Below are 25737 nucleotides of genomic sequence, written 5' to 3'. Positions count from 1 at the left end.
GAACGCAGCGGACTGACCTGCACGCGCAGCGGGTGCGCGGCCAGCAGCGCCAGCAGCGCGGGCGGCGGCAGCACGTCGGCGGCGCGCAGCCCCATGCAGCGCACGCCGGCGCACAGGAACGCCGCCAGGTAGCGGTGCAGCGGGAAGTGGAACGACGCGTGCATCATCTCCGTCTGCGGGGGCGGGCGGCGTTAGCGGGCGGGCGGCGGGCGGCGGGGCGGGCGGGGCGGGGGCGGCACTCACCCGGCGCGCCGCGAAGTGCACGGCGTCCAGCCAGTCCTGCAGGTAGCCCAGCGCGGCCGACACGATGCGCGTGGCGAGCGGCGCGTGCGCGGGCTCCGTGAGGTGCGCCAGCACGCTCCACATGGGGTAGGCGGCCGCCTCCAGCTCGCACGAGAACGCCGAGTAGTAGCTGGACGGCTCGAACTCGATGTGCCCGCCCGTCTCGCGGATGTTCACGTTCATTCCTGTGCGCGCGACCCGCGTCGTAGTGAACGAAAAATTCAATCTTTTGGACATTTCTGCCCCTCCACTATCGACGAACAAAATTTTGGCCCTTTTAAAAGATTTTCCGAATCACTTGTTCGTAAGACACACTCGACTCTGGGCGAATTAAGGCGACAACTTAAACAAGAGGCGGTGCGAGCATGTTTACACGAAATGAAAAGCAAATATTTTAACAAAAGTATGGGTAGTTATATAACCTTTTCCAACCATAGGAGGAGTATAGAAGAAAAAACAATCATGTCATTTAATTGATGCAATATCTACTATCTTGATCTAAAAAGTTGTAGAGAACTAAAAGCCAATCGGACAAGAGTTAGTGTTTCGACGCAATAGTGTGCTGGTCTGGTACCTTGCAACATGGACAGGAACTCGAACCACATGTCGACGAGCGCGTCGTCCTGCAGGAACAGCAGCGCCACGCTGCGGTGCGACAGCACATTGTTGAAGTCTGACACCAGCGGCCAGTAGCAGTGCTCCTTCATCACGCGTTTTGTGCAGTCGATCACATAGTGAAAGTTCTTTTCGGGGTCGTGCAGCGTGTTCTGCACCAGGATCTTCCCCATCATGAGCCGCAGCGACAGCACCATGACGTGCAGCAGGTGCAGCTGCTGCACGCAGCGCAGAGCCAGCGCCTCGTTGGAAAACAGCTGCACCGACATGTGCACCACGCGGTTGGACAGCGTCTCCGGGTCGGCAGAGTTCTCCAGCACGAGCGGGATGCGCGCGTAGTGCATCACGAACGTCCTCGTCAGGTGCTCCTGTGCGGACAGACGAGGTGTTACATTAATCAGAAGCAAAATCAATATACAGAAATTTGTTGTCAGTCTTACCGAATTTATTTTCGTACCTTATAGTCTTGATCGGGCAGCATGTTGAGTAGGAAGCAGACGACGTTTTGTGGAAATTCGTATTTGAAGGTCCAAAAAATGAATTCGTCCAGCAGTGTATTGTGCTGCAGACGAGGCGCCAGCGCGGGCAGGTGTCTGTACCTGCGGATGGAACGTACATTTCATTACATAAAAAAATTGGTGGTAGGGACTTGAACAAGCCTGTCTGGGAAGGTACCACCCACTTATCAGTTATTCTACCGCCAAATACCAGTAGTTTTTATTGTTGAGTTCCGTTGGAAGAGTTAGTAAGCCAGTGTAAGACACGTTCCAAGGTTAGTGGCGCTTTGGAGATATAAGTGATGATTAGTATTCTTTACGGCACAAATGTCTTTGGGCGTTGATGACTATTTACCATCATGTGGCTCATTTGCTCGTCCACCTGCCTATAACATAAAACATAAAAATATGTTGTATAGGATCAAAGTCCTTGGGTACCTCATGAATTGAATGAATCGAACTTGCAAACATGCGTCGACTGCTGTGTTACTTTGCTCAACCGACACAATAATCTACTGGTGGTAGGGCTTTGTGCAAGCTCGTCTGGGTAGGTACCACCCACTCATCAGATATTCTACCGCAAAACAGCAATACTTGATATTGTTGTGTTCCGGTTTGAAGGGTGAGTGAGCCAGTGTAATTACAGGCACAAGGGACATAAAATCTTAGTTCCCAAGGTTGGTGGCGCATTGGATATGTAAGCGATGGTTGACATTTCTTACAATGCCAATGTCTAAGAGCGTTGGTGACCACTTACCATCAGGTGGCCCATATGCTCGTCCGCCTTCCTATTCTATAAAAAAAAAAAAATGAAGAGATTTGAAATCGAATCATTACTTGTGATGAAAAATGGATACTGTACGATAATCGGAAGCGCTCGTCGCAATGGCTGAACCGTGGAGACCCAGCCAAACCCTTCCCTAAACGAAAATTGGCTCAGAAAAAGTTACTTGTAAGTGTTTGGTGGACTAGCATCAGTATCGTTCACTACAGCTTTTTAAAATCTGGCCAAACGATTACGGCAGATATCTATTGTCAGCAACTGCAAACCATGAAGGAAGAACTAGTTGCTAAACAACCGAGATTGGTCAATCGCTCTAGGCCACTGCTTCTTCACGACAACGCAAGACCACACACTGCACAACAAACAACCACTAAGTTAGATGAGCTACAATTGGAATGTCTGCGACATTCACCGTACTCCCCGGACCTTGCTTCAGCAGATTACCATTTTTTCCGGAATTTGGACAACTTCTTACAACGAAAAAAATACAACTCCGATGCGGCAATACAAGTCCAAACCGCCTTCAAAGAGTTTATTGATTCTCGCCCCCATGGCTTTTTTAGTAAAGGGATCAATGAACTACCTATGAGATGGCAAAAGTGCATAGATAACAATGGTGCATACTTTGATTAATTAAATATATTTTACAAAAAAAAAATTGACTATATATTCCTCCCGTACAAAACGCCAATTTCATATGTAAGGACCAAGTATTAGAAGAAATGTATATATTTCGATATTAAAAAATAAATAAATAACAAATGTACATAATAAAGATAAAAGATTACATTTTTCCCGAACTTTTATAAAATACATAACAACGAATTCCAATACTGATCAGCTTGAAAATATAAGATGACATTGGACATGGTAAATGAGGATACTTGTTACGTTAATAGAAAAGACATTTAGAATAAATAACTACTACTACGGCTACTTTCTGCCATTAATCTGTGAGTCACGTTAAGTTATTAGATTAATATTTGAGATTAGTTTTTGTTTGGGTTCTGGGAAGAGTGCACGAGTTGGCTATAAAAATGTCAATTGTCATTTCTTTGGAGTTTAAGTTTGCTTCATACAAATATTATCAAAATCGGGCTACTGGTGTTGCCTTGAAAGTGTAACAGTTACTTTCGCATTTATAATATTAGTATAGACGATCATCCATACTAAACATTGCTTGGTTTAAAATGAAATACATATATAATTAGTAGCATACAACAGTTCAGCTTGGTATACGTACTCGTCAGGTGGATCTGGAGCTGGAAAGGAATCTATAGCCTTCTCGTACATCTTGTTGGATTCAGTCATGTAGGTGCCGTACTCTGTGTCCGGGTGTGGTGGTGACACCAGGTCCCGGTACATCTGGAATGTATCATTCGATAAAAATATATTTTTTTTAATAAATATAGGGATAGTAATTAGCTAACAAGTCTACTCATGCCAAAGCCCAATTTTTAAATTCCGGCTAAATATAAGTAGTTCTAATAAAAGTTGTTATTTGCCGATGTTTTCTGAATAAAAGAACGTAGCGAGAAGTTGACTCCCGTGACTGAGAAAATAGATAAATCAGTTGGTCTTGTGCTATAATATATAATCGAAAGAATGGAAAGTTTCTATATTTGCACACACAATATCTCCTCTCTTACATCTCTCTCGTCTCTGAAAAAACCCGGGCATGACTTTATAGTAAAAAAATAATAATATTGTCCCTCATACCTGTGGGTTGATGAGAGCTTTGGTCATAGCGGTCCGCATGAGGTCGCCCATGTTGTTGAACTCCATCAGCATTTGAACGTAGCCCTCACACTCTTGTACCGCCAAGCGATAGTAATCTGAGTTGGCGGCTCCCGTACTGTAAATTAGAAAATAGACTTCGTCATAAGCAGGCACAGGTCAAGTCGACAATTGAATACTACAAATAAAATAAAATTAATCACTGTGAGCTTTCGTCTTCGTGATAAACATTTTTGGGACAAATTTCGCAATAATGCTCACTTGATCTCATGTATTTTTATTTTCTCAGCTTATAGCCGTCCACTGCTAGACGAACTAATTTATAAAAACGACTCATATTTCGATACAATCAACATTGCAAACCTATGGGAACACTTGGAGAGTCTATGTCTTGCGCCAGAACTCTTTCTAGTCGTGTCCATTTGCCATCCCGTGACATTGAGGAGACAGACATTAAGTTTCCTTGAGAAGTAATAATAGCACAAAATAGGTCAGGAGGACGTCATCATCATCTACTGCTTGCAAATAAAAAGTTAAATTGGTGAAACTCATCTGACACGAAAAAACCAAAGCCAAATTAACTTGTGCTTACCAAAGGTATTCAATTTAAATAAAAATAAATAAAGCACTAAAATAAATCGTATTTATATAATTTATTTACCTGCTTTCTCTGAAATGTTGCAGAAGTCTTAATATGAGGCGTGGCATCATAGCTTCCGCGACGCACATGAGCTCAGCGGGCGCTGTTCCTGGTCTTGGACATTTGTTGCCATGATTACTGCAAAAACTGGAAATAAAATAGAAATTTATAGAGCACTCGTGCGAGGGTTCCTTTTTTAAAATTTAGTTGGAATATAATTTTTTTCGAGTATTTTTGCAACCAGTTAAAAATTCATTTCATCAAATATTTACGGAGTACTGTACCTCCTTATGAGTTTTATAAATTTACGTAGCGACTGGAATGAGTGGAAGGGGCGCTTTGTGTAGTATGCATTTTTAAATCGTTCATCTGATTGAGTTGAATATTTGTACAATAGTTGTCCACACTTGTGTGAATGTTTCTGGCATCATACCATCAACGTAGGATATGTGTCGCGCGTGTCACATCGGATGCTAACAATTGTTACAAAATAAAATTAGAAGAGGCATCGCATCGCATGTATGATATGAACATATCTATTATCATCACACTACGCGATCGTGATTTTTTTTTTTATAGAATAGGAAGGCGGACGAGCATATGTGCCACCTGATGCTAAGTGGTCACCAAACGCCCTTAGACATTGGCATTGTAAGAAATGTTAACCATCGCTTACATCACCAATGCGCCACCAACCTTGGGAACTAAGATGTTATGTCCCTTGTGCCTGTAATTACACTGGCTCACTCACCCTTCAAACCGGAACACAACAATACCAAGTACTGCTGTTTTGCGGTAGAATATCTGATGAGTGGGTGGTACCTACCCAGACGAGCTTGCACAAAGCCCAACCACCAGTAAATTTGTGAAATATATTTAAATTTTGATTAGAATATACTAATTAGAAACTTGAGTCAAACAAAAAATTAAAAATCATATTCATTAACATCTTTCTTTTTCTTAACATCACGCCCTAATATAATTTAATGGCTTTCAAACGTCACAGCTTAGCTACGTCATCTAATCAACGCTGACCTTGACCTACACGATTAATTTCAAGGTACATGTGATATGTCATTAACAAGGCAGGGTTCTCGGCCAAGGTCGAACCAGAGGTGAAGTTCGTTTGCGTAACTGTGTCGACTGTTTCGGTTCCTCTGACGCTGACGTTACAGAACAATGGCCGTGTTATGTTGTTATGTAAGATATTTAGGTGTGTGAGCGGTGCCGGACTATCGTATCGCATGGCTGCTACGCGTTCAAAGCGCACCGTTAGTTCCTGAGATTAGCACGTTCTTACATTAAAACAATCAAGCTCTTTAGCTTTAATATTTAATTATTCATGGAAGCTTTAACAAGCAACTTTTGAACCTTCTATTTAAAATATAATTTTAAACTAGGTGAGGGGGGGGGGGTATACAACGTGCATACTTCATGATGATCAGTTAATCAGCTTCATGATGAAATTATCCGTGAACTAACAACAAACTCACTCTCGCATTTATAATAATGGTAAGGATGTAAAGCTACCAACGGTTTGGAATTGTAACGAGAAGAACCGGCAAGAAATTCATCACAATTGAATCTACACATTCTGCATTATTTATCATCGAATATATTAAATCAACCAACTGGATGCGGAAGGCGGAGGACAGGGAGCTTTGGCGCACCCTGGGAGAGGCCTATGTTCAGCAGTGGACAACGATTGGCTGTTGATTGATTGATTGATTGACATTAAATCTTCAACAGAATATAATAACTTGATAGTTGATATATTAATGATGTTTTTAAATTACAATAACTCTAGTTATGGTTTATTTTAATAGCTTATCTTTAGGATTATTTATTTAGTTTTCTATCGAAATCCGAATCTACCTTAAGTTTACAGTATGACTTATTTATATTAAGCTATATATTATATAGCCGCTTTTGACATTTATATGTTTAAATAGTTAAATTGTTTCGTCATTGACCGACCTTACTGCCACCTGCTTTCTGTAATACACGTAAAAGAACTGGATCCGAGTTATTTCTCCCATATATGTCACATGTCAATCATTTTTTACACGAACTATGATGTCCCAGTGGATAAAACACATGAATCTTAATCGAATATAGCTGGTTCGAATCCAAGCACCAATGAGTTTTCGTGTGCTTAATTTGTTTTTATAATTCGTCTCGTGATCAGCGATGAAGAAGAACGTGAGTGTGAAGACCTTCATGTGTCAAATTTAATTGAAATTTTGCTATGTGTATCCAGATCCAATGCAGGTTGCATTGGAGCTGTATGGTGAAATAAGCCCAAAACCTTCCTCGAAGCTGCTTAAAGAGTGAGGAGGTCTTAGCCTAGCAGTGGGTCATTTACTTTTCTTTTTTTTAGGAATATAATATTGTTATCGGACTAAAACAATAAAACAAAACCTTTTTAAAATTTAACAATCTTCAAGTTTTAACTGGTTGCAAAAATACTAAAGCCGACTTCAATTTACAGCACCATCTCCGCTCAATAATAATCTATTAAATAAAATTAACACTAAAGTAATGTTATGGCTCGTGTATCAAATGATGATAAAGTACGGAATCTATATTTAGTGACGCGTTGGCGGACCACTGCGGCCTGATTACGTCACGATGTGACGTCACGCCGGTTGCTGTTAACCGACATAGTATGATAAATAGCAACAGAAACAATTATCCCAAGTTTAGGTCTTATTATTTCAATGTTGTAAATATTTTCAGACACAAATTTATTATTAAAATTGTATAGCTTAAAGTCAAATAAAACATTTTTATTGTCTTTACTTATTTCGCGTCGACGTTATTGACATTGCTATACAATATTTCATAAGGATTACAATTTTACTATTATATATAGGATTAAGGAATATATATAGCAATAATATGAAAGTTATGTAAATATATAAATTAGTGAAATAACTTTGCATATATAATTCTGACCTAAAAAATAATTATTAAAAACTGTATTGTTGTGTTCCGGTTTGGAGGGTGAGTGAGACTGTAACTACAGACTCAAGTGACATAACATCTTAGTTCTCAAGGATTGTGGCAGCAGCGGCTGATTGACGATGAACGGAATGGTTATACATTACATATTTCTTGAAGGGTCAATGTCTATGGTGACCAGTAACCATCCTGGGATGGCCCATTCTGCCCATTCATAAGTCAGCCCGTCTACCTATATTAAATAATAAAAAATAATGATACCACATCAAGTGACGATATGAAAAACTCACCCGTCTTCCTTCATAACCGAGTTGTCGCCACAGTCGCAAGCGCCGCCCGCCTGCGACAGGAACATGTTGAAATCGTGCGTGGAGTGGTCCCCTCGGTGGAAGCACTCGCGACAGATCGACATGCACGGTGATATACCGCAGGTTCGACATCTGTACGCGACGACACGGGGTATCCAAACGAGACCGCATTTGTCGTGTTTGTCGTAACTCCGCACTACAAAACAACAATTATAATTATAAGTACAAATGAATTAAAACAATAAAATAACAAAGGAGAAAGGCTTTTATTTAAATCAGAAAAGTGATAATATATTCTTGTTATTTATTTCATATCAGCCATAGATATTGACGCTGTAAGAAATATTAACTAGTCCTTACACAGCCAATGCGACTAACATTTGGGCGTAAAATTTTATGTTATCTTATGTTGGAAATTCGATCGAACGGCGCACGAGTTAGTGGACCGGTCAATGGAATATTTTACGATATGAGACTGGGTAGTACCTTTCTAGGTAGTTCAGACGGACACGAAGCCATTGTCGAATTATTCTCACGAATCGTTTTTATATTTGTTTTTAACTTTATCACCGTAAGATGATATGAATCGGTAATAAAATTGGATTTAGTTGGCTGCGCTAATCGGTAAATCTTGCTTATTCAATCTTGATGTGATTTAAAGTTATCCGAGTCCGTTGATCCTAATATGAAAATCGTTTCAATCCGGGAAAGGACTACTTAGTTTTCGAATGAAATTCTGTCAATGTTGGTAGATAACGTTAGCGTATCTTAATACACAACTTTAATAAATCTTCTATTTTTATAATTACACTAAATACTCGTCCAAACTTCGCACGCGTAGATTACGGGTATACGGATAAAACATTTACTTTGTAGGACAAATATACAAATGTTTGTAAGCCAGAAACGTTATCCGGCGTACATATCTGCCTATGTACACAAAAGTCAATGTTTTGTGTAAATTGGTTGAAATATGACGACGATTGTTGATTTCGGAAAATAATCACATTGATTGGAACTTAAATGTATTACAATATAAAAGTTTTGTGTGGACTATTTTTATTTATTCACGCAGTGGAAACCTTCAGAGAGGTACCCGGCTCCCATTTTATGTGGGATTCTTACCCACTAAAACCATTGCGATGGCCGTTTCGGCACGAATCGGAGAGGCTGCGGAATCGTGTTGATATAACACATCCGCGACCTCTCCCGTGCTGTGCTCCGCTTGTGTGGACTATTATTCTAACCGTGCGAAGCCGAGACGAGTTTCTAATACACCATAATCATAAAACAAACGTAAAATATGTAATATGCAAATTTTATAAATGTGGTCAAATAACATTCTTATCGCTGGAGATAATGAGTGATCAAATATTTGCCATGACTCATAACGGCTCGAGTAGGTAACAGCGTTATCATCTATTTTGGTTGTTTTATTATTAGTTATTATTTATTACCTCCCGTCTACCCGTCCCGACTTCCCACGAGTAAAATAGTGTCTACATAAAAGGTTTATATATATTGAGAGGAAAATACGAACAAGACATTTTCTTAGTGTTTTAAAAAAAAGGAAATATTGTTGTTTTTTTTTAGATATGGCGCTGGCGAACTCTATACACTAAACTAAAGTTTCACAAACGGATGAATAGATTAGGAACGCATAGAGGAACCCATACTAACGATCATATTTATTTATTTTATTTAAGTAAAAAATACAGTAGAAAACATTAAATATAATCTAATAAATATTGAAAGTACCTGAGTACGCTAATTAAATACAATTAAAGTTTACAATCTACTTGAGTATTATGATGAATAATGGTTTTTTTTAACGTAAGATTTTAATTTACTTCGTGGTAGGGATTTGTGTACGCCCGTCTGGGTAAGTACCACTCACTAACATATTCTACCGCCACACGTCCATACTTAATATTGAGTTCCGGTTCGAAGGGTCGTTCGATATGAATATCAGAGCGTTAAAATATCAATACGAGATACGGTCATGTAATCCCAAGAACGTTTTTTTTTCAGCCTTTTGCCGTCCACTGCTGGACGAAAGCCTCCTCCAAGAACGTATATGACCATATTTATATCTCAGCGTGCTTAAAATGATAACATTTCGAACGAGTCGATTGGGTGAAATTAAAGGAATGGGCAGCCCCCCCCCCCCTTTCAAATACAAACTCCATCAAAATTTTTCTCAAATTATTTCTACAATACAAAACGGTACGCGCCAAGTTCAAGCCTACGACTTATAGTTAAAGCTATCAAGCTAAGTTCAAGTCTGTAACTGTTCCGAAACAACTATGGCGACAAACTTCAAGTGACTACGGATTTCTTAATAATAGCATATCTAAGATTAGTACAATTTTATTGGCAAAGATTCAAAAAGAATTTGAAGACCGCTTTGTGTTTCTCTCACGAGTTATTTTAATTTTTTGATCAAAACTGATTTTTAATAATAATATTATAAACTAGACGATTCATTAAATTTAGCGTAAAATTACGTAAACTACCTGAAACTTTCCTGAAAGGGACCTTTCCTTCAGCGGAACAGCATCAATAATAAGAAATTAGTTCAACCTATTTATAAAACGATTAACGTTAATTGTTATCATATTATCAAAAGCATAATTAAACACCGATAGTCGAACAATTATACTAATATTAAGCTAAGAAAGAGACAAGAACAGATAATGATAAGAAACTGCGAAACTGCGCACTGCGAAATTACACCGTGCGATTTTTATTTCGAACCGCACCACGTCAACAAGCTTCAAAACATAATTTATATTATCAAATGTATCTCATATGCATGATTTGCAACATTAACTGTTATCTTACAAATACCAATTTAGCGAAAGTTTGTTTTGGCACGTTGGTTACAATGTAATCAAATGAAGTTTACCATACAAGTCAATTATTTCTGTATATAGCGTATGTTTATTAACCATATAAAAAATTACTTAAATTTCAAATCATGTAACCGTTAACATAAAAAACGATTTATATACATACGTATACAAACATATGGTAATTAATTTTTTTTTTACCTGTGCAATTTATTCAAAGATTATTACGATTTCTACGTAACCAGACAAAAAATTATTTAAAATACTCGTTATCCCATAAGACAAGATCAGCTTACTGATTTGTTTTACGAATACCGAAGAATATGTAAAAAGTTATGTGTCTTTTAAGCTAAATTTGCGCGACAAACATTTATGGTCGGTTGCGATTTGTAAACATAAAACGTATAATCAATTACGTCTTCATACTAAAACCATTTGCAAAATGTTTCCAAGGTTGGTGGCGCATTGGCGATGTAAGCGATGGTTAACATTTCTTATAATGCCAATGTCTATAGGCGTTGGTGACCACTTACCAGCAGGTGGCCCATACGCTCATCCCGCCTACCTAGACAATATATATGTATATATATATATATATATATATATATATATATATATATATATATATATATATATATATATATATATATATATATATATATATATATATATATATATATTTATATATATATATATATATATATATATATATATATGTATATATTATATTTTTCAAATACTATACTAAAAGTGTTCACTTGCCATATGACGCCTGACGTGACGTAATATTTTTATGGATTTGTAAAGGATCACCTAGTCCTTGTTCATTAAACATAATTAACTTTAATTACTCAATAAACCTATTATATTGAAGTGAATTTCGTGTTACCAACACCACGACCTCTGGCCCTGGCAACATATAACACGCGTACACTGCGGACCGACGTAAAGATTAAAAGTAAATACCATTATACAAATCTTAAAAATAAAATTATATTTATTTAAATTATTCTTTAAGATTCTTATAAAATAACCCTTTACTTTGAAGAACACCACAATTCACAAAACAAAAAAAAAATATTGACTTTGGTTTAGCTTGATACATTAATTAGAACTATATATATGATAGCGCGAGTAGAATAAATATCATCGCATTTTCGTTTATTTATAAAAAGGGATGTTCAACAGTATTACTGATCATCCGATTGTAAACTATCGTAGTGTAAAAATTAAGTGGAATAAAGCAAAGAACGTCTGGTACACGTATTTATATATGTTAAAATCGAATCTACAATCTTTGTTTACGAGATGATGTCCTCCTGACCGATTAAGGTCACCGCGACCATCTCGACGGGGATAATTATGGTGCAGGACCAGCGGTTTTTAATCTAGACAATGAGAAGTTTTACATCGAAAAACCCAATAACTATTTACTCGCCCGAACCAGGTTTGAACTCAGATCATCGGGATCCGCGGCCTTATAACAGAATCACATAAATTTCACAATATAATTATAATCAAAGTCATATTCATTCGTCCGCACCCCAAATATACGGGATTTTTGGAGAAAAATTGTAGAGCAGTGTATTTATGAACTGTATGATAAAATTAGAGTGTAGGACGCCTTGCGGCGAGGTGGACATACGATTCGAAAAAGGTGGCAGTTACGGGATGGATGTGGGCTGCCCAAGATCGGGATAGTTGGCGTTCTATGATTTCAAAATAACTGCCTCTTATAAAGTTATCTATTACTTACTACTTATATATTTTAGGCTACCGCTGCTCACTTATAATTTAAATATTTCATATGTATAATTCAAATAGGCATTATGTACGTTAAAATGATGGATGTTACTAGTATATATCTATAATCGAAACAAATAATAATTATTGTAATACTATAACAATCTATGAATGCAGATGACCGAGTGGTTCGAAAACGTATACCTTAACCGAGTTCAAACCCAGGCAAGTGTGCTACAGGATTTTCGCGTGCTAAATTTTTATAATTCGTCTCGTGTTCGGCAGTGAAGGAAAAGATCGTGGGGAAACCTGCATGTGTCAAATTTCATTGAAATGCTGCCACCGACCCGCATTGGAGCAGCATGATTCAAGCTCTAAACATTCTCCTCCCGTTACTTATCACTAATTTAATTATAAGTATTAATTTAATTCTATGTTAATCTATGATTATATCTCTGCAAAATGTCATAGACAAATACTTATTTTATTTTTATGCGAAATACGATAATACGAAAAAAATATATATTGAAATATTCATTAATAAACTGGCGCCTTACAATGATTTCATTACATTTTATATGAGCCAGATTTAAATTCCGTCTGGTTTTGATTTTATTTAAATGTACAAACTAGTTACGAGACTTTACATATAATTATGTATTCTACAACTAACTACTGGTCACACGGACGCGGGGGAGGATAATTAATGAGATGCAATACATATTTACATCAAACAACGCTTATGTACCAATCGAAATTGTTTTTGACATTTTCGTGCCCTTTGGTACTTCGGCGATTAGACGGATCGCTCCTCTCGCTCTAACTTAGGGCCGGCACTGTATGTACGTGTAATGATTCGTTAGATCATTTAAACATAATAAAAATTTTGCACCCAATGGAGGTATTTGTTTTTTTAAAGAATAATAATAATTGTGCTCCAGACCGATTTCGGCCACGGCGGCCAATCTCAAGAGAGATCAGCCAACTGCGCAGGACATATTAAAGTGCACAAGTGTGTGCGCAAACAGAGGTGCACTTTCTATTCCCTAAGTCTCATAATCCGATGGGTTGGCAATCCGACACGACCGGAAAGAGTTCAGGCACAGGACTAAAGGCTTTACGTGCTTTCCGAGGCACAGGAGTGTACACACTTCCAACTTCTGGACTCCAGGCTGCTATTGAGAATTATCGCCAACGAGACTGTCAAAAGTATAATATAATAAGTGCCAAAAGCATTTTCAATTAATGACTAGGAATCACTGTTAATTCCACTACACTACCTACTCTTCTGCTAAGGTGATGGCTGATGTTACATGTGTATGAAATCTTTTTCTTTATAGTTGGCGTACTGACAATGACGTTTTAAGAAATATTAACCATTTATTAAATCTCCAATGGTCTGTGAAACTTGGCAACTAAAATGTTACGTCCCCCGTGCTTGTCATTCTACCATTCACCATTTAAACCGGATCAACAATACTAAGTAATGCTGTTTAGACCTTTCTTTTTACAGTTACTCGCTGATGTCAAAGACGGTACACTTTCCGTCTTAACGAGGAGCGCCAAGGGATCGCTTGCGCATGCTACTGTGACGCTCTGACTTGGTTAAGACCCACGTTATATATCCACTAGACCATCTTAACACCTTATCTATTTTTAACGGAACAACAATCAATTACATTTGGAATTAAAAATAAACATTCAAGAAAAATATATATGTGAGTACATAAAGAACTTTATATAAAAGGGCTCCTTCAAGGTGCTTAAAGAGAGTCCAACTAAAACGAGATTAAAACGATGTAATCTTAGATGATAGCTTAAAAGAACGGATCGGAACGGATATCCGGTTTTAATAATAAATAAATTATATTTACTGATCTAATTTATAAAGCAAAATAAAAAATAAGATGACCTAAACCGCCATGACAATTGGTGTATATTAAAAAAAAAAACTAGAAGTTCGTTGAATTTTTTTTACTGATATAAATAAATTCAAGAAATCTTATAAGCACATTTGAAGCAAATTCAATGTAAGCCTGCTAGTCTAACACAGACTCGTTGATCAGAATGTTGATCCTATTCAAATATATGGAAATAAACGAATATTAAGATTAAAAAATCATCATCCATATCGTATTTGTTAATAGGCAAAGTTAATAAAAATCTGCGCCACTGTTGACAAATTGTTCTCCAACCACATACATCGCTATATTAAAGAATATCTTCAAAAAAAAAAACAACACATTCATTAATAAAACAGCCTATGAAATCCAGCCAGAAAAATAATCGAAAAATTTCCATATATAATGTGATTTACATTATTAGTTTTCACATGAGTTGCGAAAGATAAACAAACAAATCTAACTTCTTTATAATAATAATAATTACTATTACAGCCGCCGGCAGTTTATTCTCCATATTACTTCAATACTATTACTCTATTATCTTGGAAAACAAGGTGATGGCAACAAGCCTATCAAGTGTCAAGTCTGAGCGGTTACCCTTTTCGAGGGATAGGGTACACCAAAGCAGTCTTCCAAGAGTTCGGGACTGTAGGAGTGGCGGAAAAGAAGCGTTGATACCGGCGCCAATTCTGGAGAATGTACGCAGAACGACCGGAGGGATGCCATCGGACCCACTCGACTTTATAATATTACTTACTATAGTGTATAGATTATACACAGTGTGTTTATCGCTCTTTATCTTAATTTTATCAAAACTATAATATAATTGTGAATATACATAATAACGTTCGTCTTCACATTTCCACAGTTTCAAGGCCCGTTCTACGATTACTTTTACATTCGAATTGTTTTTGGTGAGTTGGCTCATTAATTGTATGTAATTACAATTAAAAACAAGTAGCTCGTGTCAAGCCACGCAGGTGTTCTGAAGTCGCGCATACCACTTGTGTATAAGGACTTGTCTATTGAAACTGAATGTTACTTCATAACATTCAAGATTTCTAAAATTCGGTTTATATTTGATTAAAATATTTACAAATTACTTACATAATAATGATTTTTATTTTACAAATTCTATATTTTAAAATAAAAAAATTATAATGAATAAAAATGTTATAAAAGTAAAATTACAAGTTGAACACTTCAAATTATTAAAACCTGTCAACTGAACCCTGATACATAATTAGATACGCGGGAGTATAATTAAAAACGAAAATGATACTTCTACATACAAAGTCTCAACGATCAAGATCATTAATACATTGTATCTAATCATAATATCAGTACTATAATTACACAAATGACAAAAACAATTAACAGCATCTTATGTCTTAGCGTTATCCAACAAAGTGCGCATTGGTAATTATAGGTCGCGTGCGCAGGCGCATCAACGTTCATGTACAATAGGGTTGTCAACCATCTTGATATTCTGAAACGCCGTCTGCTTTTAATGACATCATTGTTTTTTTAAATAAATTGTAAAAAAGTATTTTGTATATAATATCGCTAAATGTAACTTTTTTAGTTACTAATAATATTCGGGGCAGTAAATTTCTACGTGGAACGATTTCTATGTTGTCCCACTGAGACGGAGAGGGTACCCCTGGTTTTTAGTGTCTCAATCTGGTATTACTCCGCCAGAGTCCTATCCATGTTTTTTTTTTTTTATAAAAACGCATTAATACAGTTATAAATTACCTCAGGCCCACATGCTTTATCTGCAGCCTTATTACGATGCAAAATAAATACAAATTATGTTTAAAACTCGACCACTCCAATCACACATACATATATAATGAAGTCGTTTTTCATAAATAACCTCCATACGCAACTACAATGTTATAAAGCGATTTTTATATTTAAATAATATTTCTTACGAAAATCTGACGAATTATCGCCATTTTATTTTTTTATTTCAAAACAGGTACGTTGACAATTTATACTTTACATAAATATTATACATTACACACATTTAATTACATGACTTTTATTAAAACAGCTACACTACTCCTCAGTTTTTTCTTCGCATATTTGTCCTAGAGTACACACGACACATGGAGGCAACCCTATCGTACAAGCCATATATGGACGTAAGGTATTATTAGAATTTAATCCTTATTCCGTCGCCTTAAGAACTATCAGGTATCCCGACTCATAGTTGCTTTCAATGGTTATTGCCCCTGCTGTCACGGTCATTTGATATCCAATTGACATTTGCTCTTCCATTTCACTCGGAACTCGTTTTTAATAAACTAGTAAAAGTCAACATGTTGTCAGGTTCATTAAAAAAGGATTAAATTGAAAGAGAAAAGACTTAAGTTTCAGACGAAACGGGAAAACGATCGTTAAATTGAAATACGTGAAAAATTACGAGACATAACTTGTGCTCTTTGTTCATATAACATTTTATTACGCTATATCTGTTACATTCAACTTAAAATTAATTAAAGCTTAACGCCCTTAATTATAAACGTTTTGTTGTTAAATACGCATTTCTCTCTTTCTAACAACGTTAATTTGACATTAGAAAGAAGAAGACTAAGCTAACTTAGAAGTTTAAGCAATCCTAAGCACCATTTACAGGTAAAGTTGTAAGCCCTGTTAATGTCCCATGGAGAAGTTTTCCTCTTAAGGAGAAGTTTAAAGTCACTTCTGGCAATTTATAATATTGATGATGTCCTACTGAACGATTTCGGCAACGGCGGCTAATCCTAAGGGAGATTAGCCAAATGCACAGAACACATTATAGTGCACAAGTGTGTGCAAAAATAAATGTGCACTTTCTATTCCTTCACTCTCATAATTTGATGGGACGGCAATCCACCACCGGGACCGGGAAGTAAGTCCTGTACAAATCTCCAACTTCTAGACTCCGGGCTGCTACTGAAAAATTTCAACAGAAAAACCCAATAACGTTTTACTGGCCAGACCTGGGGTTTGAACTCAGGACCTCGGGATCTGTGGCCTTATAGCTAGCCACTAGACCAACGAGGCTCCGAGACCAGATAACAATAAGGCATTGCAAAATTAATGACTAGACTCCCAGTGGCAATACCCAGCCAACCATGGGACCTAAGTTGTTGATGATTATATATCTCTAATTACATTGTTTATTCATTCTTTATACCGAAAAAAATAACATTATATAAATCATTGTTGTTTAGTAGATTAACGTGCAGAGTAATTGATATATTGGCTGTGTACTGCTATATATATTTATGTATATAGAACAACTATACATTTACGACAGACATTTATTTATTTTTAACTGTTTATTACCACATAGCAGTAATTTACAAATAAACCAAAAGAAAGAAACACTAAATAACTAAACAAAAATATGTGTGGTACAACAGGCGACTTCATCACTTAAAAGCGATTTCTTTCAAAGAGCAAACTAAGACATTTGAAATTGATATCAGGGAGGGTGGTCTATGTACTTCTGCCTACAAATACAGAATAAAAACTATATAACAATACGCAAACACATATTATAATAAAACAGAAAATAAATACGGTAGAATATCTTAATAAGTTTTGTAAATAAATGTAAATTAGATAAATATTTATGTAGTAAATAATACATAGAATATATAATATTATTTAAAACAATAAAAGTCTTAGATTAAACGTCAGTAAAATATAAATAGACAAATACAAAATAGTTCAGTATACGTAAAAAAGTTAAGTAGAAAATGACAAAAAAATATTGTTTGAAGCCTGCAAATTCATATGCTTTTTCCTCGGATATTCTATAACGATTATGGTCGAATTTTGACCAATGGGCGAACACAATTTATCTTAACGCTCAATCTGTTTGGTAGTATTGCAACATTTGCACGTAACAATGATACAAAAATAAAATATATGACTGCAATTTTATCGAGGTCAATGTCCGGATTTGTTACTCAATTGTTAGCGATTGTTTGTGCTGACGGTACGTAGATAGTTGATTTTTTTTCTTCAACATCCAGTATATACCAGGACGGTCCATGAAGTGTGAAGCTTTGTTTTACCTTTATTACTAAATTAGTCTCAGCAATTATTCAATTTGTTAATTATTATACTTGGAGTAAATATGATATAGATTTTCATAAAGATTAAAAGGTACTTTAAAATAATTCCTATAGTAATGCAATTATTTACATTTGTAATTTTATTTTATTTTGAAAAATGGCCACAGATAAAATATAATGATTGTTACGATTTGCAAATAGCAATATACTTTTAAAAGGCAATTAGTTTGAAATCACAGTCAGACGCTTATATACTCAATTAGGGTAAGTCTCTATAGGTATAAATTTTAAATGATTACTAGTATGATATATGCAATATCATCAAGCATCTCGTGCAATCTCGACACGATGGCAAGACCCCACACAACTTACAATTCCGACAAGTTCATGTTATTACAATTAATCCTATCGCCGGTTGCCATCAGTCATAACCACATAGACAGTATATCATAAGGCGCCGACGTCGGCCATCAGCCGTAACCCATTAACAGACAAATGCAAAACGTCGTCATGATAAAAAGTGAACTTACCAAGCTATTAATGTATTTAATTATTTTGGACGAGATGGTTCTGTGACTTTTTAATATGAAACGTCTATTGGCTCGAATGCCGTGACGGCGAACGGCATGCCGACGTGCCGTGGCTCTGCCCCCACTCTTCCTCCTTGTGTGTAGCTTGTATGTTTTGTAAAATAATAAAATATAGTCTACGTTACTCGCTGAATGTAGCTTTCAGTGGGCGAATGAAATTTTATAATCGGTTAAGTAGGTAACTTTAACTATTACAAAAAACATACAAAAAATCAAATCTCTTCCCTTTGTATTATTAGTATAGATAAAAACATACCTATTATTATTATAATAAGAGAAACATATTAATTAACGTTTATGTATTTATTTTACTCACATAAATATTTATTGGTTTTCTTAATTTGTGGTACACCTCAAATTCTATTACTTACCAGGGGAAAACGCAGTGGAACATTAGCTAGCTGTTTGAATGTCATTCAATGCTTTAGATAAAAACTATAATTAAACAGAATATAAGCCCCAAGCAATTTTCATTCAACTGCAAATAACTAATGAATTACCTGATGATAAATGATCTTTGCCCATAGACATTGACACTATAAATAATCTTGATATCTAAGATCCCCTTGGGCCTGTTACACTTGCTCACTCGACATTCAGTTCCCATCAAGACGGGCCTGCATAAAACCCTGCTTCCGCTGATGAGTGTATCAAGTTTATGATTGATTCTATTTAAAGATGAAGATGTAGTAAAAAAAGTAAAAGCCTGTGAATGTCCCACTTCTGGGCTAAGGCCTTCTCTCTCTTTTTTGAGGAGAACGTTTTGGAGCTTATTCCACCACGCTGCTCCCATGCGAGTTGGTGGAATACACATGTGGCAGAATTTAAGTGAATTTAGATACATGCAGGTTTCCTCACGATGTTTTCCTTCACCGTCAAGCACGAGATGAATTATAATCACAAATTAAGCACGTGAAAATTCAGTGGTGCTTGCCCGGGGGGTTTGAACCCACGATCATCGGTTATGATTCACACGCTGATTAACTCTGGGCCATCTCGGCTTGTAACAAATATATACGTTAGTTTATTTTTAGCATCACAATATCACAAATAAATATATAATGTCCTCAATACAGAATGTAAACAAAATAAAACCAGTTTAAGTTTTAAACCGTCTAAAAATATACTTTCAAATAAGAAAGCAGTTCTGTTAAAACACATTCGAAACTTGCCGATTAATTAATTCGAAAGCGATATTATAAGGCGACTACTTTAAGAACGCTATAGTCATGTCATGCACGTATCCTTTGGTAATCATTATTAACATAATAACTGTTTGCAAAGTCAGATATCAACATAATTCATACGTTATATGCCTCGTCCGAAATAATCGAGATTCAAATTTGTCCCTGCATACAGGTTTACACGATTTTAGTTAACTAACACATTTCGATCAATGATAAATGAAAAACTAATAAAAAATTAATGTTGAACAATTGCATTAAAAACAAATAGCTTTTAATCATTATAGATATGAAATGAAAGGGTTTGGCTAGGTATCGCCCACACATCAGATATTCTACCGCAAAATAGCAGTAATTGGTATTGTAGTGTTCCGGTTTGAGGGGTGAGCGTTTCAGTGTAATTACAGGCACAAGGGACATAACATCTTAGTTCCCAAGGTTGGTGGCGCATTGGCGATGTAAGCCATGGTTAACATTTCTTACAATACCAATGTCTACAGGCGTTGGTGGTCACCAACGATCCGCCTAGCCACCCTAGATTATTTATAAATATAATTAATTATCCAATTACTGTCTCAAAAAAATATAATAATAGCATTACTAGAATAAATCTAAAAAAATGTACTGATAAACCAAAAATTTCGTTTTCTATTGAGTAAATACTATTCTTTTATGTATTTGATCAATAACCCTTGAAAAATAATGTAGTTTGCATATAATATTTTATTGTTAACTTCGAACTGAAGGTACTCATACAAAATCAAATAAAATATTAGCAATTTTGGTTTCTCGTAAGACTTAAGACGGCCCCGTCGATTTAGCAGTTTAATATAAAATAATCTTTTAACATGACGATACGATGCTTATTAGTATTATTTGAATAAATAATATTTTGACTAAATTACTCAGTCATGTCATAGAGTTTGAAATCTAAATATAGTTGTTTGAGATAACATAAGGACAAGACTGTTTGAATTTCGAAGAGGATGGCACTGTACGGGGCTCCCATTTGGGTCAACGCTCTTAATAACATGAGCAAAGCACTGATAAGGCGACCACAGCGAATTATGGCTACGAGAACCATCAGAGGATACCGAACAATATCCTTTGAGGCAGCATGCGTTCTCGCTGGTTCTCCACCTTGGGATTTGGAGGCGGAAGTTCTAGCCGAGACGTATTTCCGACGGTCTGAATGCCGTAGATGTAATGGTCTTTACACTGCAGCAGAGGAAAAGGAATGGAGGGCCAACAAACTTTCGATACTTATTCGAAAGTGGGAAGAGAGACTGGCGGAGCCCACTGCAGGCCACGCTACAATAGAGGCGATTCGACCGGTCCTGCTCAAATGGTGTAAATGACAACGTTCTCCTCTCTCTCTCTGACTTTCCATTTAGTGCAGATTCTCTCAGGACACGGATGTTTCGGGAGATATCTGTGGAAAATCGCTGGAAGGGAACCAACCGCAATTTGCCATGCTTGCGGAGCGCAGGAGGACACAGCGACACATACTTTACTAGTGTGCCCTGCATGGGAGGAATCGAGACGCCACTTGATTGCAACTGTAGGAGAAGATTCATCGCTACCAGCTGTGGTAAAGTCCATGCTAGAGAGCGAAAAGTCCTGGAAGGCGATGATAACCTTTTGCGATGGTGTCATGAAGCAAAAGGAGGCGGCGGAAAGAGAAAGGGACAAAGATGCACTCGCAGATCCGATGCGCCGAAGGAGAACAGGGTACAGACGGCATCGCAACGCCAACTATTTACCTCCATGAAGAGAACCTCCGGGCAATGAAAAGGGGGAGTTCATTGCTTAAAGTATAGGGTCCCCCAGGTCGAGAAATATGTGAGCATAACCGGCACATCCCAACAGGGGTATTTAACATCGAAGGGTTCGACAAAAAGAACAGCCACAGGTGGAGGCGCGGAAGAATGCGCAAGCGTACCCGCGACTTCGCCAAGTGGGGATCGCTGGAATCGTGGTGGTTTTAGTCGGTAAGAGTCCGACATAACCCTCCATGTATCATCAGATATGGAGGGTATCCATGAGGATTTCCCCACGATAAAAAAAAGGACAAGACTGTCGTATAGAAGGTCGTATATTTTAGTTATCATACTAGATCTCTAATACTCTACCAATTAGTTACGACCAACCAATATACAAAGCCGAGATGGCCCAGTGGTAAGAACGCGTGAATCTTAACCGATGATCGTGGGTTCAAACCCGGGCAAGCACCACTGAATTTTCATGTGCTCAATTTGTGATTATAATTCATCTCGCGCTTTACGGTGAAGGAAAACATCGTGAGGAAACCTGTATGTGTCTAATTTCACTGAAATTCTGCCACATATGTATTCCACCAACCCGCATTGGAGCAGCGTGGTGGAATAAGCTCCAAACTTTCTCCTCAAAAAGAGGAGAGGAGGCCTTTAGCCTAGCAGTGGGACATTCACAGGCTGTTACGTTACCAATATACAATAATCACAAAAAAATAGACATATGTTAAGGGACATCCCTTAATTGATAATAACTTATAAAAAAAGTATAGACGTTTTTATTGTAAGACATTGGCGAGCGATTCACGTGACAATTATCTCGATATCCAACAAGACGTGCCCTTATAGGAACACTTATCTCCTGTAAGTGGGATGCTGTATGATAATGATATATATAATAATTTAAAACTAGACGCCGTGGTTGGTATCTTGTTACGAGCTTCCTTCGTAATAATCCATTGTAATTAATCGGAATATTTGATTTAATCTGTGCTTTTCATTTTGTTTTTGTAGACATTATAACCGTATGTACATATATGTATTTATAAGTCTAAAATAACCAATGAATGTTGGAAAATTATAAAAGAATTTATAATATGATAGAATATGATATAAGACTAAAAAAATTATTAATGAAATTCAATAGTTTGCTTGCTCGTACATATTATACTCCATATTAAAATTATTAAAACTCAAAGGTGTTTGTCGCTCCCTCTGTTAGTCATGCGATGTATAAATAAATAAAAATATAAATTATTAGTTTAAACTTTCGTATATACATCGCATGCATTCAATGAATATTATATATGGCCAATTATAAAGAGAAAAAAAGGAGCTATGTTTGTTTAAAAGGTGTTCTTTTCTTCGTACGCCAGCGAAAAAACGAGTTTTATTATATTTGCAATTTACGGAAGCCATACTAATGCGATAGCTAGTCTTAATTTCTTCATATAATATATCGCAGAGATATTTCAATACGTTTATAATTATATACTAACTGCCTCGTTGGTCTAGTGGCTTGATGTAAGGCCGCAGATCTTGGGTTCAATTCCCAAGTTGGGCCAATAAAAAGTTATTGGGTTTTTCTGTCAGAAAATTCTCAGTAGCAGCCCGGAGTCTGGAAGTTGGAAGTTTGTTCATTCCCGTGCCTCGGAAAGTACGTAAAGCCGTTGGTCCTGCGCCTGAACTATTTCCGGTCGCGTCCGGTTTGTCGTCCCATCGCATTATGAGAGTTAGGGAATAGAGAGTGCACCTGTGTTTGCGCACACATTTGTGCACTATAATATCTCCTGCGTAGTTGGCTAATCTCTTTTGAGAGTGGCCGCCGTGGCCGAAATCGGTCTGGAGGACATTATTATTGTTATTAATTATATACTTCTATTGTATCACGTTGTAACGAATTCTGAAAGCTTTCAAAAGACACGATAAGAAATTGTATTAAATAACGTTGAAACAAATATATATTTAATTTGCAGTGTTCGTTAGTTTCTTTAGGTCAAACCTAGCAAGCTCAGTTATAATTTACTAAAAAAAACAACATTTGCTCTCATCTCATGCATTTTTATGGTAAGCATGACCTGATTCTAAACCCAGGATTTGTTCCAGACGATAAACAGTATACAAACTAAATTATATATATGAAAGTGTGTTTAAATATATTACTTATTTATATTTTAAAAAAAAGAAGGCAAGTACGTATTTAACATTTTAATTTAAATACATAGTTCAAGTCCAAACTGAAAGTGGTTTCTTCCGATATCGCAACCAATGACGATGTGTGTCGCAGTAGCCATTGCAAGTGACGTGGTTGAGCGGTTGATCCTTACATATGCGAAAAATATGTTTTATTTTATGGATTATGATAAAGAGTTTTCAGTGTAGCAGATAAGTTGAACGGTCGGTTTCAAGCAAGGTGCTTATTACGCTGCTCAGTAACCGGAGCTGGTCGGTGTTGGCCTCCCTTTGCGAGGCAGTTATTGCAATAAATAAGGCCACGAAATGGGAGCAAAATGCTACCGCCAAGTCGTTTTGCCGAAGACGTTTTGACGAACCAGTTTCGAGAGTATTCTCTCTCTCACACAGGAGGTCGAGGTTTACGGAACAATTCAGCTTTTAGGAAGTCACAATAGCAATCTCTTGGTCTTCTACTATGATGTAAGAGAGTACCTGCTGCTATTGATCGTATGGGACTGGGCAGGAGTGAGGAGCGTCGAGTTTAGTGTTATTTGTAAATAAGTATTTGAATTCAAGTTACCGTAATTACATATTTAACATCAATAGAGTTCAAGCTTTACGCTTAATTGGAGAGGTTAATAAGACGGTTAGTAAAAGAAAAAAATATCACAAATTTAACTACTTAACTTCTTTCTTTAAATATTAATTTAACTGTTTACAATACAAAATGTAACATATTTGAAAACCTCGAACCTTTTTTCTCAAGGTAGAATTACCTGTATAAATCTTGACCTAAATCATTCTGTTTAGTTCCGAAAAGCATGATTGCAGTTCAACGAATTCTACAAAAAAAACACTCAATGAGATCCGCCATCAGGAAATAAATGAAAATGAATTTACAAATAGAAAATAAAATACACATAACCTGAAAACCCCTCTAAAAATAAAAGTACTTAATACGTTAAGCGAAAAGTACCTAACGACACAAAAAAATTGTTATTATAAACAATTACTTCACAAAGCCCGAGTTAATCCAATATGTATGAAGCGTGTATATAGAAACCTAAAAACGTAACCGCATCAAGGAGTCGATACTTAAAAACAATCTATGATAAAGATGCACTCAATTACTCATAGCAGCAAAAAGATGCCTGTTTATTCTTAGAACTAGTTCCTTCAGTGTACAGGGGAAGATCGGCACGTGTATAGCGATCAGCTGTTCGGCGGGGTCAACGCACGGCTCCGCCGGTAAGCACGGGCAAGCAAGAAGTGGTCGAGTCAATGCACTGACAAGGAAGACGGTGTCTCGCGAGCGGGTTACCAAAACGAAACAGAGCCGCCGTCGAATGCGCGCTGACTCATATTACGAGCGAATCAAATGTTTTAACCCATCCTCATTCTAATGTATGACAAAAGAAATTGCGACTAGTTATACGACTATAACTACCGGACGTATACTTCATACGATAATCTTTTGATAAGAGAATTATAACGAGATGACGATGACAATGTTCACGTACATAAATGCAAAGCGAAGCCGGTAGTGCATATGAGATATACCACAAAGGTAGACAACCTCTTCCCATTCGAAGATCATTCCGGTATGACTACTGA

The 25737-nt window shown here is 36.8% G+C and overlaps 1 protein-coding gene across 1 annotated transcript in view; it reads right to left on the bottom strand.

Annotated features, from left to right (window-relative positions):
* Window positions 1–25737, bottom strand: part of LOC126773765 (E3 ubiquitin-protein ligase Ubr3) — a 69260-nt gene that overhangs the window by 32059 nt on the left and 11464 nt on the right. The window contains exons 2-9 of the mRNA XM_050494906.1: window positions 7810–8023; window positions 4577–4702; window positions 3898–4033; window positions 3422–3543; window positions 1355–1496; window positions 857–1265; window positions 244–467; window positions 18–173 (exon numbers count right to left, since the gene is read on the bottom strand). Coding sequence (XP_050350863.1) covers window positions 18–173; window positions 244–467; window positions 857–1265; window positions 1355–1496; window positions 3422–3543; window positions 3898–4033; window positions 4577–4702; window positions 7810–8023 — 1529 coding nt within the window. The remainder of the gene's footprint in view (window positions 1–17; window positions 174–243; window positions 468–856; window positions 1266–1354; window positions 1497–3421; window positions 3544–3897; window positions 4034–4576; window positions 4703–7809; window positions 8024–25737) is intronic.

This window comes from Nymphalis io, chromosome 15, assembly GCF_905147045.1.
Source record: "Nymphalis io chromosome 15, ilAglIoxx1.1, whole genome shotgun sequence".
Lineage (NCBI taxonomy): Eukaryota > Metazoa > Arthropoda > Insecta > Lepidoptera > Nymphalidae > Nymphalis > Nymphalis io.
Note: the sequence above shows the minus strand (reverse complement) of the source record. Positions and strands in the feature narration are given on the sequence as shown.